At 33.9% G+C, this 22,675-nt stretch overlaps 1 protein-coding gene across 1 annotated transcript; it reads right to left on the reverse strand.

The window, feature by feature from the left end:
- Positions 1-380: 380 nt before the first annotated feature.
- LOC128998950 (cytosolic 10-formyltetrahydrofolate dehydrogenase-like) lies at positions 381-21,587 on the reverse strand. Its single transcript, XM_054425306.1, has 4 exons — positions 21,447-21,587; positions 8,249-8,499; positions 2,014-2,213; positions 381-1,235 (listed from the first exon to the last, which is right to left on the reverse strand). Exons 1-4 carry the CDS (start codon positions 21,585-21,587, stop codon positions 1,180-1,182), a joined length of 648 nt encoding a protein of 215 aa, XP_054281281.1. The 3' UTR covers positions 381-1,179.
- Positions 21,588-22,675: the final 1,088 nt, after the last annotated feature.

Genomic DNA, 22,675 nt, shown 5'->3' on the forward strand with positions numbered 1-22,675 from the left:
TAGTTTTGCTACGATTAATTAAGTTGTAAAGTCAATTTGTTTTCGGTAGACATCATTATTAATTTACCTTACAAACCTTTTCATGTGGATGAGCAATCTATATTGAAAATTTCTACAATAAACTTCAATATATACATTACATCTGTTGACCGTTATTGCGTTAGTCACTGGGATAGCAGAACGTCACAACTAATTACGAGATCGTGGAACGACACATAAATTCCGTAGGCGCATTGTTGAAAACTAAAAAAACATCCAGCGTCTCCGGAGATACAGCGCACGATGTATTGTTTGCCCAGTTAGTATGGCTCAGGATCTAACCGTGGTAGGCTAGTAAGCATTAGTATTGTGTTTCTAATTCCAGTCTATAATTGTGGTGTAGGTTGGTAGTGAATTCCCCTGTAAAATCCCTGTAAGCTTAGAAATCAACCTGTCCCGTTTTTCTCCCTCCAATTGGCAATACAGTGGAACCTGGCAGGGCTGCTATATGTGAGTGTTTCAGCAAACTAGTGACTCTAGTCGTAACGCAGCATATAAGCGCACATTATTTGCTATTCGACAGACCGAAATATTTGAAAGCCAATTGCCCGGCAATCGGGCTCGTTCGATACACCAGGGCTACGCCTGCCATTGATGGGACGCAGCGAATGTGTTAAAGGCACTTTGTTTTTATCAGTAAATAATATTAATAAACATTGCCAAAGATCTATTATTAAATCAATATTTATCAATGTAATGAAGCTTAACAACAATCTAAATATAAATACAGAATTAATACATTGTTTTAGAGTGTTAAGAATTGAGGGTCAACTAAAGTGTATTTTATTCAGATCTTCTGAAAATCATAGTTTTAAGTAATTTCATACAGCTAGGCCTACTTATTAACTACTTTTTTTTACTATTTTTTCTAATGCCATTTGCATAATTTATGTTTTTTGTAAGGGAAGGTCAAAACTAGACTCTATTAAAACTAGATTTTGAAACTGGTATCTGTTACTAAAAAGCATCATTAATTAATATCTAAATAACAAAAGAAAGGAAAGTGGGCCCAGAACCATTTCTCAGAATCAAACCAGTAATCAAGGCAATTGTTATACCTACTCTGTCCGAATTGCATGGATAAACCATAAAATTTCTGATCTGAGATTTCATTATAGTAATTTTTTTCAGCCGGTACTACTAGTACTCCACGGTAATACACTTGACTTTTGTGTACTCATTCAAGGCTTCCTCTCCTAAACAAAAGGAAACATATGTCAGAAGTATTGTAAAAAATTGAACATAAACTTTTCACCATTCAAAACTAGAATACATTTTAGTAACAACCAAATTAAAACTGTAACAAACTTTCAAACTATATTTCTAAATATATTGCAAAATAGAAAACATCGCTCAGCTTGAGAATTACCTGGAGGGTTATAAAGTGAAGATCGGCTAGTGGAGATTCCTTTTGAGTGTAAGAAATCACTCAGTTCTTTTGACATGAAAACAGAACCTTGGTTGGAGTGGACAAAAGCAGGCATACCAACCAGGTAGCTCTGCAGGTACTAAGTAAAAACTCACTCCTATTACATTTAGTAAAATTACAAAACTTAAAATGATTTTTAGCCCTTTTTTGCAATATAGCTTAAATTTAAAAATAAAATTAGTACAGAGCTATATGAACGTATTTTTAACGTATTTTTAACAACCTGGGATTTCTCGAATAATTAGCGAGCAACTGTAGACTTCTGCATAATATTTTGAGATGGTTTAGATCTGTCGTAGAAAGACCAAAAACATTTCCCTTTGGAGTAGCTGACATCTTGAAAACCCATGTTAATTGTAAATTGACGACATGAGACACACTCAGAAGATAACATTTTTTTAAATCATAAAATTTGTAATATCGTTTGTTTAATTTTTATCAAATACTCTCTATTTTTAACAGGTGTGTTTTAAAATAACCTTTAATAGACAGAAGATTTTTAAAAATTGATTCCTTTTCCTCCAAGAAAGTTGTATGTTACATACCAAGATCTTTCCCGAAGCCAGATTGTTTGAAGCCACCAAAGGGAGCAGCCACATCAGTGTTGTTGTAAGTGTTGATGAAGACTGATCCAGCCTCAATCCTCTCAGCAAAGTTTAAAGCACGATTGATGTCCCTTGTAAATATGCCTGATGCCAGGCCATACTCTATGCTATTCAATCTCTTAATTAAGGAATCCATATCACTGTGAAAAAAAATTAAAATAAACTATGATCACCTCCGTTAAATACCTTATAACATAACTAACTTTGAAATAAAGATTTATTATTAAATCCTACAGTTAAAACTAGAGTCTACAAAATATTTTTTGGAAAAGTAGCATTATTTTTTAGAAAGTTTGAAACAGAAAATAAATTTATATTCATTTGTACAATGCATAAAGGCAATATTTTAAATTTGTTAACAAATTTTAACATATTTTACTTCAAGGTTAGTTTTGTTCAAGGAAAGGGTCTAAGTCAGGATTTTGAATTATTTTAGTAAGGAGGATAGTAGTTCGCTTACCTTGAAGAAGTGTAGGTAGGCCATAGAACATAGAGAAGAGACACTATAAACACAATATTTCGCCCCCTGAGGGACTTTAATAAGTGTAGAGAAAGTGGTTAACTCTTTACAACTTTTTCTACTCTTGACAAAGTCTTCCAGGGGACAAAATATTGTTTGATGGCCTACCTACACTTCAAAGTAAGCTAGCTGCTGGGGCTATAGAATACAGGGGCTGGCTCACGTCTTTGATGTAGCAATTGCCGACATGGTCCCGTTCCCCCCTCCCTGTGACGTCACTGCGAGGACAGTCGAGCCAATTGCCATTAAGCGGCCAGTGAAAATCTTGCTATTTTACACGCTTCCCTACCTTTGTACGATTATATTTTTAATATGAATCTTACATCGTTTTATTCTGCACTAATTGGAGAATTTTAATATCTAAACAGTTTTTAGTTTGAGACAAGTCAATTGGTTTTATAGTTAAGCAACAAACGTAGAGGAGCTAGAATAATGAAAATTCACTGAGACTGTGTTGCTCTAAATAGTTCAGTCCGCGAGGGGTCCCAAATTTCCAAGGGTCAATTGAAATTTGTTTTTACCTAAACACGGTCGCGAGAGTTTTTGTTTGTAGGAGAAGGCTCAGAACTCCATCCAGACTCAAAGCTCAAAGGTTTATTCTGTAAGGCTCATCATCACCAACTCCTACCTTCTGGGTGTCAGGGGAGCAACCCTGGTTCTCCGAAACAAACAAAATTGAAAGTCAACGTCGAGCGATTGTACTGTGATCACTAACTTCTAACAAAGTCGATCAATTGGTACTAGGTTGTAAGGGAGCGCCCTAGTTGCCAAAACGACTGAAGGTGAGAGTTGACTTCAAGCAATTGTACCTTGATTCCTAACTCCTAACAAAGTTGATCAACTGGTACTGGGTTGTAAGGGAGCACCCTAGTTGCCAAAACGACAGAAGGTGAGAGTTGACTTCAAGCGATTGTACCTTGATTCCTAACTCCTAACAAAGTTGATCAACTGGTACTGGGTTGTAAGGGAGCGCCCTAGTTGCCAAAACGACAGAAGGTGAGAGTTGACTTCAAGCGATTGTACCTTGATTCCTAACTCCTAACAAAGTTGATCAACTGGTACTGGGTTGTAAGGGAGCACCCTAGTTGCCAAAACGACAGAAGGTGAGAGTTGACTTCAAGCGATTGTACCTTGATTCCTAACTCCTAACAAAGTTGATCAACTGGTACTGGGTTGTAGAGGAGCGACCCTAGTTCCCGAAACGACTGAAGCTGACAGTTTACAATTTACATCCAGAGATTGTGTTTCGATCGCCAACGGCGAATAAAGTTGGTGAACTGGCACTGGGTGTCAGGGGAGCGACCCTGGTTCCCAAAACTATTAAAACTGAGGGTTAACGTCGATTGTGTTTTGATCGCCAATGGCGAATAAGGTCGATGAACTGGCACTGGGTGTTAGGAACCAATTCTTTCTTGACCTTTGTACTCTCTTATCGAGTGTCCACCACACACACAGACCCACCGCAGCTCAGACACAGTCCACTGCCGTTCATCATTACGATTACATCATCCAGCATTACGCTACCCACAATAATTATAAACTCTAAACTAGTAACTTTTATTTGCCCTGGCAAAGATTTTATCGAAAGGCATCTTTATTTTACTGATTATTTTGAGAGAGATACTTTTTAGTTTGTGTTCTTTAAACTTTTAATAAGTGACAGTGCAAGTGTACAATACTGGACAGGATAGAGACGCCATCATGGCCGACCAACAGCAATGAAGATGGGGTACCCCAGCCAGACGCCGCCGATCTACACCTCCACAATATCAACGAAGGTCGGTGAAAGCATTTTTCTATCTCAAAAACCATTAAAAATCAGTATAAATCATATTTCTATTTGCCATAGATTTCATATTAACTATCTAACAAAACAATTTAATAATTTTTTTGTTCTAACTCAATCATGATCGATTAACAACATTGGTTCTTCGAACCTGATTTCATTGCCTTCTACTAGCCTAGGGAAAGAAATCAAATATTTTACTCTATTAATGTCATTACATTAATACATTTGATTATTATTATCACGTATATTTCAGGGTATCTGATTAATTTGTACTCTGATTGTGATTGTGGTAAAAACTTTGTCGGCACTGCATCATCCCTGAAAAGGGGGTTTTGAAAATTTTAATAATTCCAATAAATAAATAAAAATAATCCTCTCTCCTTGTTTAATATTTCTATAATTCTGAATAAGGTCAACAAAATATGAATAAGGTGGGTCTCTTTTTTGACCGTTACATCACTAAGCGAGGAATATTTTTATTTTTGGGTTTGGAACAAACTTTCAGCGAGAAAACTATAGTCAATCAGTTCTTACACATTAATTAAGTTAGCATTTTTACACACTTCCAACAGTTAATTGAAAAATTGTCTCAGAAGACAATTGTTACAAATGATCACTGGCGGGCAATTTTTCCCGCTTACCTCGAAATATTTTAGGTACAGTATAACTAGTGCACAAACTAGCGTATTAAAAATTCCATTTACTATTTTGAACCAATAAATTCTTTATTTTACTAAAATAAAACCATTACACATTCCTTGAAGCAGAGACTCAATTAAGTGTATTTAGAGAGCATAACAAGGAGTAGGCAGTAGGCCTATACCAAAAAAGGTAAGTAATATTTTAAGCCTATACCCTATACTCTACTCAATTTTTAAGATAATAATTTTTTACAATAATGTCAAAAATAATGTATTCGTATCCTTTAACATAATAGACTAACATTTTTTGAATATCATGCTACAAACAACATGGTGTGGGCATGAGCGATGGAACGATGGAATGTGAAGTAGTGTCATTCGCCACTTCGTGATGAATAATAAACGACCTATGAGTTTATTGAGATTTTTCATACTAATTATGGAAGTAGAACTATGAATAAAAAATTTTCTCGCTCAAAGTTTGTTCCTATCTAAAAATAAAAATAAATCCTCCCTTAGTGACTTTTTGAAGTTCACAAGTTTGTAATACTTAGCATTTTTTCGCTTAAACAAATTATTGTTGATCATAACTAAAATAATTTTTGACCATCAGACTCTGTAGTTTATGCAGATTACAACGATATAAGTTTCATACGGACAATTGAATTGTGTAAATGTAGGGAAGCGTGTAAACTAGCAGTATGTATATGGGCCGCACACTAGCTTGACCCGTGGAGTCCGTGCGGTGACGTCAAAGCCACACGGCAGTGGAACCACTTTACTCGTCGATGTGAGCCGGCCCCCTTAAAATAGCCCCTGCTAGCTACTATCCTCTTTATTCTACAATTCATCATTTTAATTTTCAAATTAAATCACTTACTTAATCCTCAAGCTGTTTGGTCTTTTAAAACCAGGTATACAATAGATATGTGGTGAAATTTAGTCCAAATAGGGTTTGGGTCATATTGCTTCAGTTATTCAGAATGTTAGGTGTTATGAATAACCTAGCTTTGTTGTCCAATACTTCTTGAAAAATATTTTGTAGCCTAATACTACTTTAAGAAAATAATGTTTACTTGCTTAAGAATATTGTCACTTGGATATAATTAGTCTCTAGGAAAATAACAGTTATGAAATCCATACACCACTTTACTCACTTATATTAATGGTACAGATTAAGCACATAACTTTAGAAACACACACATATCATAAGGAACACACTTTAACCACAAATGCAAATTGTGAACAACAACATGCAAACAAAGAAAAAAATTATGATATAACAATACAACAATCAGCTGTTAAATTATCAACACAAGTTTCATATGATTGGATTATGCATACCGGCAAACTTACCCATTACTGCCATAAATCTTTAAAAAAATCAAACATTCATAATTATTTACAAATCTACATGAATTAAGCTTTCCATTGACCTATTATTTAATAAAATCTGTCAAGTAGAACTGTAGATTCAGTTCTACAAAGCATAACAAAAACATTTATAATTCAGTATTTTCTATTGGCAAATTTATTTATTTCATACTATACTATTGACGTTTGGTCAAAAAACACTTTTTACCTTCCCCCTTTGCAGCAAACCTAAGCACTCATTAAATCTAATGCTATTTAAATTGGGAATAAATATGTCTTATTTATGGAAATATTATAGTAAAAATGTAATCAGACAAGTGGAAATTCGCTTAGTCTGCAGGTTTGCTGCGGCGAGGGTATTTTCCTCTTTCACTACAAATGTTTAATAAAATAAAACTTTCATAATTAATTATTTGCAAATCTACACAAATTAGGCTATTTAACAACACATTTATTGACAAAATCGATCCAGTAGAACTGTAGATTTAGTTGTACAAAGTTTAAAAAAATATCTCTAACTCAGTATTTTCTCCCCACTTAGGACCGCGGAGGGCGATTAGCTATTTTGCAAATAACTTTTAAATGTTGTGGAAATCGAGTGGAAGGTGATATTCTATAAGAGAATATCATTTATTTATTTCTTACAAATTAGTACTATGCATATCTTGAAAAAAACAAAAAAAGGCAGCCATAAGTTGCCTAAAATAAAATTTAAAAAACTAAGTTTTCAATTGATTTCTTATGGAAAACATGTTTTATTTTTCAACAAAATTCATAAAAAAAAAACTTTCATAATTATTTGCAAATGTACACAAATTAGCTTTCTAGAGACCCATATTAGTTAACAAAATCAACCCAGTAGAAGTCTATCTACTTTGGTTGTACAAAGTTTAACAAAAATATCTCTAATTCAGTATTTTCTAACAACTGTAAATTTGGAATCGCTTAGTTCATTTGCCGATAGCTTTTAAATTGTCAGAAAGTCGACCAAAGTGGATGTGATATTTTGAAAGAGAATAAATTTTCCTACAAATTAATACTATGTATTTCTTGAAAATACTTAAAAAGGCTGCCAAAAGTTGGCTACGAATTGAAACTTGAAAACAGAAACTTGGAAAAGCAGTTTTTAATGTATTTATTTTATTTTTACTTCTTCACCACAAATATTTAATTAAGTCACACATTTATAATTATTAGCAAATCTACATGAGTTAAGCTGTCTGTCCAGTGACCCATTAATTGACAAAATCGGCACAGTAGAAGTCTAGATTTAGCTGTCCAAATGTTAACAAAAATATCACTCAGTAACTCAGTACCTATTTTCTCACTACTATAAATTCGGAGGTTGCATAGCTTTTTTGCAAATAACTTTTTAATGGTGAGGAGATCGACCAAAGTGGAAGGTGATATTCTAAAAGAGAAGACAATTTCCTACAATTTGATACCGTGCAATTTTTTTTAAATACTCAAAAAGGCAGCCAAAATTTGTATCAAAATAAAAAATTTGAAAACCCCCGTTTCCAATGTATTTCTTATGTAAAACATGTTTAAAATTTTGTTTACCATAAATCATGTCAAAAACTTACTTTCCAGTTCCAGTGGAACTCTAGATTTAGTTGTACAACGATTTTTAAAACTGAATTATAAATAAGTAGATATATAATGGATAAATATTAAATTTTTTTTGTCTTATTTATGTCCACCAATGATTTAGATCTATCATAATTACAATGTAATTTTATGTCATAAAAGTTTATACATTGTCTTTCACTATTTTGAAGGATAAATTAAAGACATGAAAAGACAAAGGCGAATAACTAAAATAAGGTAAAAAGTAAGCTGAATTTCTACCTGCTTGAAAACTTAGAAACAGCCATAATAGGGCCAAAGGCTTCCTCATTGGCAATAAACATATGATCTTCAACATCACTAAAGATGGTAGGCTGAAAGAAATAGCCTGGTCGATCACAACGCTTCCCTCCAAAAACTAGTTTTGCTCCCTCCTTTTCTGCAGCTCTGCAGTATTTCTCAAGCTTTTCCAAGTGAGCCAAATGATTCTGAGGTCCATGCTGAGTGTTACGGTTTAGTGGATCTCCCACTACCTAATCATTTAAAGGGGAAAATAATAAAACTTATCTGTATTGGATAGAATGTATTTTTTTACAATATCCGATTTTAACAAACAAGGTCTAATTTGGTTTGGAACTAAATTCTCTATCTTTTTTTAACTGAAAAACAATTGTCTTAATATTATCGGTTTTCATGAAATTTTGGCATTAAAGAACTTAAATTGCTGCCATATTGAAACGGCTTGAGATATTGTAACAAAACTTTGTGAGCTCTTTTTACCTACTAAAATATACATTTATACCAATTTTGAAATTTCTATCTTGAAAAATGCCCAAGATATAAAATAATTCTTAAAAAACACAAATAGGCCGACAATTAGAAATCTAGGCATTTTAGACCCATACTCATAGGCATTTTATGTTTGTCTTAGCCCAAGGAACAAGTCTACAAAATATGTCCAGACAATTTGGAAACATTGAGTAGGGTTGGAAGTCACTCTTTATAATATCTATACAGGGCGATAAAAAAAGGTGGGGACATATTTTACCTAGTTGCCTTAGGTCAAAATAAAGAGAAAATCAAGAATAAAATTCTTTCCAAAGTCGCTTTGTTAATCAGATATCCGCCATTTTGTATTTTTTACATAAACATTTTTATCTTTTAACATTTTCAACCGATCTTTACGAAACTTGGTATGTATGTTAAAGTAGAAGAGACTTGTGTGAGGAAAAAAAATCATTTTGATAAAAACCCAAAATTTCAAAATGGCAGCCATTTAAAGTTTGTAAACCTAAATTACTCAAAAATGGCTGATTTTATGAAAAAATGTCAACAACATTTTTATTTAGGATTTTTAATCATCTATCAAACGATACCAAGTTTAAAAAGATTGGTAAATAAATAGCTGAAATATTAAGATTTTTTAGTTGTAAAATGGGGTACAATAAGGCAGAAGCTGGTTTGCCCCATTTTACAACCAAAAATCATAATATTTCAGCTATGTTTTATTCAATATTTTTGAACTTGGTATTGTTTGACAGATAAATAAAAATGATAAATAAAAGTGTTCTTAAAATTTTTTCATAAAATCAGCCATTTTTGAGTAATTTAGGTTTACAAATTTTAAATGGCCGCCATTTTGAAATTTTAGGTTGAATCAAAATGATTTCTTTTTCTAACTTTTTTCAATTGATCTTTATGAAACTTTGTAACAGGTCAAAAATTACTGTGGGGTAATATCCTAAATAATCAACTCATCCTAAATACGTTGATTTGTTTCACGAAAAGGCAGCGACGAACGCTGGACCTAGTGACGTCATATGGAGGGGATGACGTAGTTCTCAACCCCGACGCCAGGGGCGGTAGGAGAGAACCGCTCAAGTAGCGCCCCGGGGCAGTCAGTCATCCTTCAAGTACCATTTCCAGTACCATTTAATATAATTATTTGAAGTTATATTTCATATTTCGTCGATTACGCATGTTCAAGGCAGGATTCTACGCACACGAGTAAGAGTAGATTCTATCTTACACAAAGCTTTGGTGGTTACCAAGCATTATAACCGTTTTATTATTTCAATTTGTGTTATAAACACCACGTTGTATCGACCGATTAAAATAAGTAATTATATTAAATGGTACTGGCAAATAAATATAGCATTAACGCGTGGCTCAACACTTACCAGTTTTCGTATCGTCTCGTGATTTTAATATCGGCTATTGCCAGATATATTTTTTTGTAGCAAAGGTTTCGTGGTTGAAGGACGACTGACTGCACCGGGGCGCTACTTGAGCGGTTCTCTCCTACCGCCCCTGGAGTCGGGGTTGAGAACTACGTCATCCCCTCCATATGACGTCACTAGGTCCAGCGTTCGTCGCTGCCTTTTCGTGAAACAAATCAACGTATTTAGGATGAGCGTGAAATATTACCCCACGGTAATTTTTGACCCGTTACAAAGTTTCATAAAGATCAATTGAAAAAATTAAAAAATAAACATTTTTATGCAAAAAATGGCGGATATCTGGTTAACCAAGCTATTTTGGAAAAATTGTATTCTTGATTTTCCCTTTATTTTGACCCAAGGAGTCACTAGGTAAAATAAAAATATGTCCCCAACTTTTTTAACACCCTGTATAATAGCACCAATATGTATAATACCCTAAATATAAGAAATTTGCATTTTAAAATATCCACCCTCTCAACAAATAATTCAACCCACCCCTTAACAGTTCTTAAACCACCTTCATTGTGCTAATGACTTGAAGTCTTTCACAGTCATTAGTCTTCAGTTATAACCAAAAAATAATTTAGAAAAGCATACCAAATTTAACCCCCCCCCCCCCCCAATAGAACCCCCTACTTCTGTATCAAAAACACTTCAGGTGCATTGGGCTAAATTATTATAGACAGGCAAAATACTTTACAGGCAGCAGGATTGTTGCCTCTAAGTTTCAACACTAAAAATATTTTAATCTCAACGTAATCTTTATTTGTCAACTCACAAAAATATAGAAGCCCACCTATATAAAAATTAATGCTTGTTATACCTGCTAAAAATGTGATAAGGGGTTGTGAAATGCTGAGAGATCACTTCTAGATGTGCAACGGGCTTGAAATTTAGTGCGCTTCTTGGTCGGGGATTAAAACCAACAGGAAAATTCTGAAAAGTCGTATTCTCAATTGTTGACCCCCTTCCCAAAAAATTTCCAATTTCACCCCATGTTATTCTTATGGCAAATAAGCTTGAAATTTGCTTGCTTTGGTATGCTGAACTATCGTTTAGAAACGTGTTATAAACTTGAATTAGCCAAAGGTGTAGTAAGTAATTTAAAAAGGCACTACCCAACTAACCCAATGGTGTCTGAGGCAAATATACCGGGTGCCCCAGAAACCCCCTCCCCTGGTTTACTTTTGAACAGTATCATATATTCAAACGAGCTTCGATCTTCGATACTAGGGTAATGTGAAGTACTTTTTAGTGGCATTTTGAAATTCAACCCCCACCCCCAAATAGGGGTCGCAACTTAAAATGTTTAAATGGCAACCCCTATCAAATAGCAAATCATTTTAAAGCGCTATGAAAAAGAAAATTAATGCCGCAAATCCGACTTTGATACGACGAATTTTCAAAAAGTTATGGCAAGAAATTTTAGACGTTAATTTAACTGGAACTTGACATTCCATCACTTTTATTTTCTTTCATGGCTGTAAATTTTTAAATACTGTATTTTAAACACACACTGCATATTCAGTACACATAGCCACACTTTTTAACATGATTTTGAATTGTCAAGTTCCAGTTAAATTAACGTCTAAAACTTCTTGCCATAACTTTTGGAAAATTTGTTGTATCAAAGTTGGATTTGTTGCAATAATTTTCTTTAAAAAGGAGTAAAATAGTCTTAAAATTGCATCTAGATTCTAAAATGACCATAACATATGTAAGAAATATTGACTCCATTGTTTCAAAAATTGCCATCATTTTCCAAAATGGCAGGGAAATAAAAAAATAGAAAAAATGTGTTTGTTATGGTCTTATTACCTAGATGCAATTTTAAGACTTTTTTACTCTTTGTATTTTCACTCTAAACGTACTCGTTTTTTTAGCTACATGATGCAGAATGTACACCGTAAGTAATTTTTTCTTAGTTTTAACACGCTGTTACTCCTAAACAAGTAGCTTTAGAGAAAAAATGCCATGAAAAAAATGTTTTTAAATTGCATTTACTTTCTAAATATAGGGAATTCTATAAGAAAAATCTAAGTTGGCGGCCATATTGGCAAAATGGCGGCTAACATTATTTTTTCAACTTGGCCAAAATTTTTTTTACAAAAAATCCAAGGCAGTTACAACTAAAATAAATTACAGTAATCACAGTAATTTCTATAGTATATCATATGTCCGTGAACACGATAACTTGAGTAATTTTGGTGATGGAAATTGGCTTGAAGGTATAAGGTAGGATAACCTTGAATGAGCTTGCAAACAAGCAAGACCCATAACCTAATCTAAACTTTCTGTACCGATGACATGTATGATTTAAATAAGATATGGCCTTATAGCACTCAGACTCATGGTCTACTATTTGTATGATGATCAATTGATTTGGCCAAAGACAATGAGGTCTGTTAGTGAAAATTGCACCTACCATATATTGTCATTGAATAAGGTATGGTAAAATATACTTTTTCCTACCATTCCACATGAAAGTATAAATGGAGTATTAAGGTAAAGTGCAGATTCAAGTCTAGCCTATAACCAATTATTGTTATGGACAATGCCATGGACCAGTGGTTCGATGACCACCTTTATAGATATATTTTATCAAACTCTAATTAAAAAAGTTATAGGTCTATTCGAGAAAAACTTTCTGCAGAGTAAATTAAAGCAACATAATTAAAGACAAACACAAAGTTAAAGATATTTTACTAACTTGTAAGGTCTTGATATCTACTTCCTGCTTTTTGTGCATTTTCCCATATAGAGAATAAGGTGTTACCTCATGGTAAGACCTGGATCCAGGATCGATTTACTTTTACGTACACAAAGGCCAAAAACACCCTCCGTTCAAATTTATATATAATATAGTATATATTTATATATGTGTCCTTTAGCGCGTTAGCTTGAGTAAAAATGATCCAATTTTTATTTTACATTCTTAATGTTATTGAAATAGGAAATAGATGTGAGAAATTTAAGTAAATAATTTAGTAGAAATCCAGCCAGGTGTATGGAAATTTTATTTAGTCTGCAGGTTTGCTGCGGGGGTATTTTATACTATTTGAGGACTTCTTCTCTGTTCTTGAAAAGGTCTTTGAGCTTGATAGCTTGATGAGCTCAATTTACAGTAGACTCCCTCTTATCCGGACTCCTCGGGACCGAGGCCAGTCCGGATAACGGGTTTTCCAGTTAAACCGACATCCCCAAAAACTCGTTAAAACGGAATGTTTACTGTGATATTCGACTTAAATTTAGGAGGGCATTGTATTTAGACACGTGATCACTGGTCTCAAATCTTTCCCACAAGAACAGTTGTTTCAGTACCGCCACTACCGCCCACTTCCTGCTGATCTAGCCCGGTTAAACCAATGTGCTGATAAAAATTGTCCGGTTAAAGAGATGTCATTTCCGCTGAGGGTAGTCCGGTTATACCGATGTCCAGTTAAAAGGTGTCCGGATAAGAGGGAGTCTACTGTACATAAAATTTGATTTTATAGTATATTACCCAAAAAAGGGCAAGAATAGGTGTTAACGGTACTTGAAAGAAATCCCGAGCTCTGCACCAGGAGGAAATTGGTTTATTTATCTCTTTTTCAAAGTAGAATTTCCTATGGGTTTATGTTTTGGGGAAATTTCAGCTCCTTAAGTAGTTTGTTAGTAGCCCAGAAGATGTTGAGAATCATCACTAACATTGACACAAATATACACTGCAAACATATTTTTTCAAGGTACAAAATTCAAACAATAATCAACCTGTACATGTTTGCATGTCTCTTACATACAAAAAGGACCTTTTACACTTTAATTCTTTACAGGCACGTGTACACAACCACGGGACACGAGGTCAAAACAAATTCAGTAGACCCTACCCAAGACTGACCAAGGTTCTAACATCCTTTGAAGCTACAGATATTGCTCGCCTTTTTCAATTGCTGCACCTTTTCAATTGCTTGTTTTTGTCAGATCAGTATATTTGCTTAGATAGTTTTAAGAATGTGACATATGCATGGTTGATTGTAAGGTCCTTTTACAGCCTTGATGAATTTTTTTATCGAAATCGATCACCACTTACCATCTTTTTTGTATATTAACCATCTTGTGAGTAACAGTAAGCATTAATATTTGTTTTAAGTGTTATAAGACGTATCTTTTATTTACTTTCCGTGAACTTTTTTAATCAGACTTTAGCTCTAATTTTGCATGATGTTTCCAACAATAGCTGTTTCTTAGCTTAGTAGAATGAACAATTTTTATTTTAATTTAGCATGTAGCATATTATATTGTTTTATTACTGACTTTTGCATCTCAAGTCCGTGACAAGATCGATTGCATGTATTTTGCTTAGAGATCAATACATTTATTATATGTTTATGCCTTAAAAGTCAGTTTGTATGATGAGGTTTGTCAATTTCTTTTGGATACGATTCCGTGGAGAACCTACAATATATTTTCGGATTAAATTTTCATTCGATATATATTTTGATTAAATTAATTCACTCTATGTATTACTACTGACGTTTTGTTATTAATTTGGGTCTATTCAAAAAGAGCGACTGTCTACCACTGTTTTACAGTGTGTTATCTTTAGATCAGTTTAGTTTATGAAAATGACAAACAAAATATCATTTAAAAATTTTTTTCTTTTTAGAAACTTAATAAAATGAGGACACAAATACAAATCGACGCCTTTGAATTTTATCCCTCTAAAAAATCTTGCAACATATCAACTTTTGTTTTGTTTTATAAATGTTACTTTGTTTGTTATTATTATAAAATAAACAAAGCCAAACTGTAGGCCTACTAAAAGAACCTAGCCTATAGTCTGTCCGTTTGGCTATGATACCCAGTGGATTAGGGACCTTCTCGGAACTCAAATCACCCTCTCGACCCGCTTGTCGGGCTGGCCAGAGACAAACAGTGACTCACCTACTGTCACAGTCCCACAGATTTATAACTTTTTTTTGTTTTAAGTTAAAATAAATTGCTCTTTATAAATTTGAGTTCTACATGAAATTCCAAAAATAATGAGCTCAAACACGATGTGGATACTTAATATCTACGATTTGAAAGTATTACAATTACTCTATGTATCATCGCCAGCTTTGTCAAACTTTCAGATCGTACATATTAAGTATCCACATCGTGTTTGGACTCATTATTTTTGGAATTTCATGTAGAACTCAAATATACAAAGAACAATTTGTTTTAACTTAAAATTTAAAAAAGTACAGATCTGTGGGACTGTGACAGTAGGTAGGTAAACTTTTTATCAACGGCCAGCCTGGTGAGCGGGTCTGAAGGGTGAGTCGAGTTCCGAGAAGGTTCCTAATCCGCTGGGACGCGCCTAATAGCCAAACGGACGGACTATAACAGCCGCAAAACGGTGTAAAAGATTTTTCTTAAAAAGACCTTATTGCTTAAAATGTTCACATTCAATACATACAAACAATATTATATCATATCGCACATAAACAATATCCGATAAGATATAGATATTGAATTAATATTTCATCTGACAATGCTATATCATAGATTCTCTGTGGAACTGTACCCTTTTTATTTTTTCTGTTAGTAAGTTACTTAAAATGTTTGTAGAAAACCCTAAACTGTTGTTAAAGTGAGTTAAGTGCAGTTGGCGCTTGTTGTTTATCAACAGACAAACATCCTTGCATTTTATGAATAGTATTATATAATAGGCTAAAAGCATGAAAATAAAATTAAAAACCCAACTTATAACAGGAAAGAAGGTTATAAACCTATCCAAACATGAATCATTAAAAATAATTGAAACTTATTTATAAATTATTGTTTGCAGCATTTCTCCTTCCTTTCACTTTTTCTTTAATAGTTGCAATTCTCTACCCATTCCATAAAGTTGTTTGAACAAATTGATAAAATTGTAATAGGAAGGCATCAAAATTTGGGAAGAGGAAGTGTTTGGCAATGTTGTGTGAGTATGCTGGTAGTGTTATTAAACAATAACATGTTGTGCTGACCTACTGAAGACTGTTGCTTAGGCCAGCGCACTTGATCTGGGGGTCAGTTTTGTGTGTAGAGGTGTGAGTGTGGTGTACCGGAGGACAGGGTCCTGCTGGAGGAGCTGGGTCCAGGTAAGACAATGTTAAGGGTTTTCAAAATTGGGGTTTAGAGTCTTTTCCAAATTGGAGTTTAAGTTTCTAACTAAAATTGACGTATACAGTTCCAGTCAACTCTACCTTTTAGTTTGATATTAATCTTTGTGTTCTTTGTATTGTTTTGAGTTATATTAAAGTTGAATTTGGTAAGCGAGTGCTTAGTTTCATTCCTAAGCTATGTCACCCAAAGTAACTTTGGACGTACCTCTAGTAGCCTAGCTGAGGTACCTACTGTTACAAAATAGGACTAGGGCTATTGATATCAACCAATGTTTAGTAGCCTATATTTTAACTATCATTAAAAGTGCAACACAAATGAAAAGAAAAGGATTTTAATATTAAAACTAAGATATACAAGTTCAAATTTCTAGTTCCCGTGAACCTAGAACAGTAACCTTTATCTAGCCTATATCCTAAAACAGTAATAGATATTTTATATTTTAGAAATAATAACTATTATTTAACTAAGCAATAGTTAGGCCTATTACTCAAAGTGTTTGTTTTTTTATATATATAAGTACTAAGCAGAAATTCAACAAACCTAGCTAAATCTATCAAAGCTAATAAGTCAACCATTAGGCCTATAGGCCAGCTCATTAAAAAAAATTAAAAATCAGATTAACTTAACTAAACTTAGACACAGTGGCATAACTAAGGTTAGGCCTATCAAATAAAGGCATGTCTTGATAAAAATTTCTACCTAATTTATCTTGGTTTTAGTGTGTTTTTTAGATTTAGTGTGTTTTTTTCTTAGTGTTTTTAGATTTTTGTTCTTCAATTTCCCCTTCTGGCTGTGTGTTCTGTTCCGTCTCCTTGTCCATATCCTTCTGCTTGGAGTCTCTATCCTCCAAATTGGAGTCCCTATCCTGAGCTTGATGTGTTATCTCCCTTCCATATACGTGGCAAATAGGACAGACATCCTTCGAAAAATCCATATAAGAGATATTTCCCCTGTCATCACACGTCATCCCATAAAGAAATAGGCAATTCCGTATTTTTCTACCCATTATCACATTATCCAATTTTAAATGATGAACCTGCATTGTTAGGGCTGCAATCAGTACATAAATGGCAAAAGCAGAAATTACACAAATCTTATTGTTCATTAGAAGATTGCCTATAGATTGGCTGGGGTCATCCTCGTAGTCTGTGTAGACTAAGTAAATTGGAACTACAATCACCACTACACACAAAGCAATGTACAATCTTAAAGTTTTCAGTCTAGATTCTTGTAGTAGTATTTCTTTTAACCGTCGCTCGAATGCATCAAAATCTGATTTCTTTTTACGTTCCATAGGCCTATTTAAGTGAATTGGATTTGGGGCAATAAACTGTGATATACGAAGACCTTACGAACAGCTTACACTGGTACACTTCAGAAAGCAAAGCCGAATTGAATATCAGACCGGAAGCAGAAATAGGAAAGCTGTAGTCAAAGGCTGTCGATTCAATGGTCAAAGCATATTAAAAAAACTATTCATGTTTTAAGCACTGGTTTTAAGCGCCTTTTTTTCTTAAAAGAGATGCAGCTTGTGTTCCGTATCATATATGATTTGTTCTCAAATGTTATTTGTTTTCTTTGAATGTGAAAGTAGGCCTAAACAATCTGTTATATTTCTTTATGTAGTAGAAAAATTAACAATTCGTTGAAATAGGTACGGTAGTAGACATAAGGTAAAAAGTGTTTACATGATGTAGATGTAAAACGCATTTAGATGTCTACAATATAATGGTTTGTTTTCAAAGCAAATGTCATTGATATATTACTCAATAAAACAAAAATGACTTGTTAGATTATTAATACTGTCTATGCGAGTAAACTTCTCACCGAATTGTTAAGTCTGAATCGAAATAGGCCTGATTGTGGTTTATGTTGCTGACATGAATACGCTGTCAACTAAATGTTTCTTTCATACTAAGTTATATAATAAAGTTTACAGTACGATTTTTTATTTATTTATTTTTTGGTTGCAATATTAATGCAATTCCTGTGGAGGACAAGCAATAGTTTACAAAAAGAATTGAAATTCGCGTAGGTTTGCTACAGCAGGGTAATTTTCATTTGGTGGTTCTTGACAACTCGTACACGAACGTCATGAACAGAAAATGTGTTGTGCTTATTCTTATTTGAGCAGCAGCAGACGAAAACTTAGGTTTGTTTTTGTTTACATTCAATTACATCAGGCAGGATCACGAATCACGTCATGATTCATGATTCTATTCACGTATTTTTTAATGGTAGGAAAAAGGGTGAAAGCAGAATTTAAGATTCAGTTTCTGTTAGCTGTTAGGAAAGGATTGGGTGAGTTATTTTGATGAAACCAAGTGGCATAACCTATTATTTTTTCATTCAAAATTACCTGATATACAATAAGTTACTATTCTTCATAAATGGGATTATACAATATAGCCTAGAAAAAGTGTTAGACATAACTGCAGAGCTGCTTCAATAAATCGGCCCAAGCCTAGAGGTGCAAAAGGGTTTCGGTTTGTTGAGGGCGCAAGGTACCATTGCGAACAATTCCCCCACAAGGTAGGTGGAGAGGACCGCAATCATCTTGCTGGCCCATAGCACATCACATTCAAAACGCGGGCCTGCAGCTGTTGATTTATGTAGGCTACAGCCTAGATAGCCTTAACACAAGTCAAACAACACTAGAAATTCATAGATAAAGAGTTGTCTTGTAATAAAATATGTTTAGCCATTACATAAACCAGTTACGCTTCATACCTTTTCTAATAAATTCATGTTAAGATATAATTGTCGTTTCATGCAGGCAAACAAAGGTAGGCCAAGCTGAGGGTGTATCAACAATACAATCTTGCAACCATCAAAGAATATGGGTCGATGTCTACTTGTACCGGCGTCTAGTTGTACCTGCTGCATTTTGGTGACAGGCGTCTAGTTGTACCTCGTCCAAAGCTGTAGGTACAACTTGACGATGGTGCGGACGTCTAGTTGTACCTACGTCTAGTTGTCTCTACGTCTAGCTGTACCTCATACGTCTGCGTCTATTTGTACCTACGACTAGTTGTACCTACGACTACTTGTACCTACAACTACTTGTACCTACGACTACTTGTACCTACGACTAGTTGTACCTACGCCTACTTTTACCTACGTCTTGTTGTACCTACGGCTAGTTGTATCTCCCCTTCAACTTGTCACCAGTTTAATTTTATTTCATTTCTTTAAAAATCATACAATCTTACAAAAATTTTTTATAAACAACTTGCTACAAAAGCCAGGAAAATTTGGCTTGTTTGCAGCTCATTGAGAAACCCCCGTTCTTGATAACAATGTACTGTGTCCCTTGGTCAGTCCTTATCCATATTACACTTTGGTTTTCCTTATTTCTCGTCAAGATCTGCTATCATTGTGTTTTCCACTTAAACTCTACCTTTCTATAGGAAACTAACATTAACTAGCTTTAACAACAACTTAAAACAATTATCTTAAATAAATAAATTCAGAGTTTACAAAAACAAGTAATTGAGTATAATAATGAAGTGTTTTTGTATGGTATTAGTCACGGAGAATATTACAACATGTTCAAATTAAAAATGTATATGTTATTCTTATGGATATTACGTAAACTGGCGTAGTTTGGTTGTTGATGCATATATAGGCCTACTTTGACAAATAAGTTTATTTCACACTTAACTACTAACTTTTCTCAAAAACACATCTTAATTACCTTCTACGCAAACGTAATGAAAGCTCACTATTGAAATACCATTGAAAAAATAACCCAGATATGACTTTTATTGCGTGCGCTTATTAGTTCTTAGTAAAACCATACTAATCTTGGTTTAGTTGCAGACTACATAGCCAGTGTACACATACCTAGCTCAGTATCAAATTTAGTTTATATAGTTTAACTAGCTTATCAAGTTGGTTTGAAATGGAAAAAGTTCCAATCACATTTATTATTTACAGTGTATGTTAAATAGAGAAGTCTGTACATTGCATATTTTTGGTTGAGTTTTCAACCACTGGACCTCAACTTCATTGTACACTTCATTGTTCATTGTTCACTGGGAAATCCATTGTAAACCATAAGAAATGCACACTAATCAATGCAAATACTTTAAGGTTATGTGAAAAAATATTTAAAGGAATCAGCAACAATAGTAATACATAATTGCTAGGCAGCAATCTATTGCAATTCTTTAAGGATATACTGCTTGTATATTTAATAATATATATAAATGTTTTAATTGAATAAGCGATTTTCGGTACTAGGGCTGGAAAAATTTAATTACAACTATAGCTGCCATTTCGACCCTGGACAGCAATGCGTAGCTTTCAGCATCCAATTAACGTCTGTAAAACTACTAAAACATCGTAGTGTGGTGAAAAATATTTGCCAATCATACTCAATTGACTCGGAACACTGCAGTTTCTGATTTAATTAAGGGTATTATTAAAAAGTACTCAAGCAGTAATCAATTAAACAGGGTAACAAATTGAAGGATACATACAACTAGACTATAAGGACGCAAAATACGCGTAGGTACAACTAGTCGTAGGTACAACTAGACGTAGGGACCACTAGTCGTGTTGACCACTAGTCGTAGGGACAACTGGTCGTAGGGACCACTAGTCGTAGGGACAACTGGTCGCATCCGTACAAGCTAGGTAATACTACTTGTCGGTGGGATACACGTCTAGTTGTACCTACGTCTACTTGTACCTACGTCTAGTTGTACCTCCTTAAAATCTGCAGGTACAACTAGTCGGGTGTGCCACCGTCTACTTGTACCTACGTCTAGTTGTACCTACGACTAGTTGTCCCTAGGCCTCGAGGTACAAGTAGACGTAGGTACAACTAGACGGCGGGACAACGAGACGCGGTCCCAAGAAGATGCCCCTTTGAAACCCGGAAAGCTTCAAAGTTTGGAAGCTAAATCCAATCTCCAAATAGAGATTTCTTGTTTTTATATAGTCTACATAACTAGCTGGCCAACCACTAACTCAAACCCCTTAGATTGTGTGGAGCTTGACCACAATGACTAACCAAAGTTCCTATACGAGTGACTCAATATTGATTACCCAAGTTTGAGAGCAAAGAAAGAAGGCATCGAAAGTCTCTACAGCAGACCAGGTCCAAATTTGTACGTCACCTTGCTGGGTTTATATGGGAAGCAGACCCACAAGTTCTGCATAATACTGTGGGCTACTGCCTTCTCCTTGGTGTATTCTGCCGCTAAATACTGCAGCACTATTATGTGGATGGGAACAATTAGTATCACTGTGGAAGTCATTCCAATAACTCATGTTTTTGTAGCAAAATAGAAAAAGTTGATTCATACAAATATCTTGGTATTGTTTTTTATTCAAAGATGAAATGGTTGGAACATGTTGAATATCTAAAGAATAAATTAGGTAAATATATTTATGCTTTTAGGCAACTTAGTGATATTCAAGAAGAACAAGGAATTAAAAATAGCATACTATGCATATGTTCAATCATTGTTGTCTTTTGGAATTATTGCTTTTGGTGGTGCTTACAAAACTATCTTGCAACCTATTTTTGTAGTGCAGAAAACAATACTTAAAGTTGCTTTTAAAAAACACTTAAGTTATTCAACTGAAGATCTTCTTGTGGAATCGGGAGCTTTGAAGTCCGGCAGTTATTTATAAAATTATTTTAGTTCACATTTACAAAAACTTTGATGATATTTTTGTAAAAATTACTTATACCCACAATACACGCTTTTCTCTAAATGTTGGTATAAATGTCCCACAAACTTTAAAATCATTTTCACATACGAATTGCTTTAACTTAACCCAAATCATTTATCGTAACATGTGTGACAGATATCAAAATGTCAACATTCTAAATTCACCCTTTCTCTCTCTATTTGTGAAGCATGTTAATTGTAGGGTGGCTTTTAGGACTGAGTTCAGAGGATTCCAATTTAATTCAATTCAAACAATTTTATTCATGCAATTCTTAAATTAATAAAAAAATCCCATGTGCCATGCAAAGCACGCACGGGATGAAAAACATAAATTTTTATTAATACATTTAATTTTCTTGTTTCTGACAGCAAACAGTTCATTTTCCCTTCTTTATCACTTTTACAGAACAGTGAGTAGACATTTTCTATTGCAACAGTTGTAATCATATAAATAATACTTATGTTATATATAAACAAATTAGAATAAATTTATTAAGAACATGCTTTTTTAGAAAGAGACAATAAATTCTACATGCAAATATAAATAGGTATTTATCTAAAACAAAGCTAAAAATAAGTTACAGATTATTTATGCTATATTACGATTGATAGAAAACAACAAAGATTTTGACTTTTTCACAGTCATTTTATTATTATAAACTTCATTA

The sequence above is a fragment of the Macrosteles quadrilineatus genome, unplaced genomic scaffold, assembly GCF_028750875.1.
Source record: "Macrosteles quadrilineatus isolate MER2022 unplaced genomic scaffold, UCM_ALF_1.0 Scaffold_7__1_contigs__length_78375512, whole genome shotgun sequence".
Lineage (NCBI taxonomy): Eukaryota > Metazoa > Arthropoda > Insecta > Hemiptera > Cicadellidae > Macrosteles > Macrosteles quadrilineatus.

Coding starts and splice junctions, on each gene's coding strand:
- LOC128998950 (XM_054425306.1), bottom strand. CDS start 21,587: ATGACTTCCACAGTGATACTAATTGTTCCCATCCACATAATAGTGCTG. Junction 8,500..21,446: donor TCCCATATAAACCCAGCAAG/GTGACGTACAAA, acceptor TTAAATGATTAG/GTAGTGGGAGATCCACTAAA. Junction 2,214..8,248: donor GTTTCTAAGTTTTCAAGCAG/GTAGAAATTCAG, acceptor TTTTTTTCACAG/TGATATGGATTCCTTAATTA.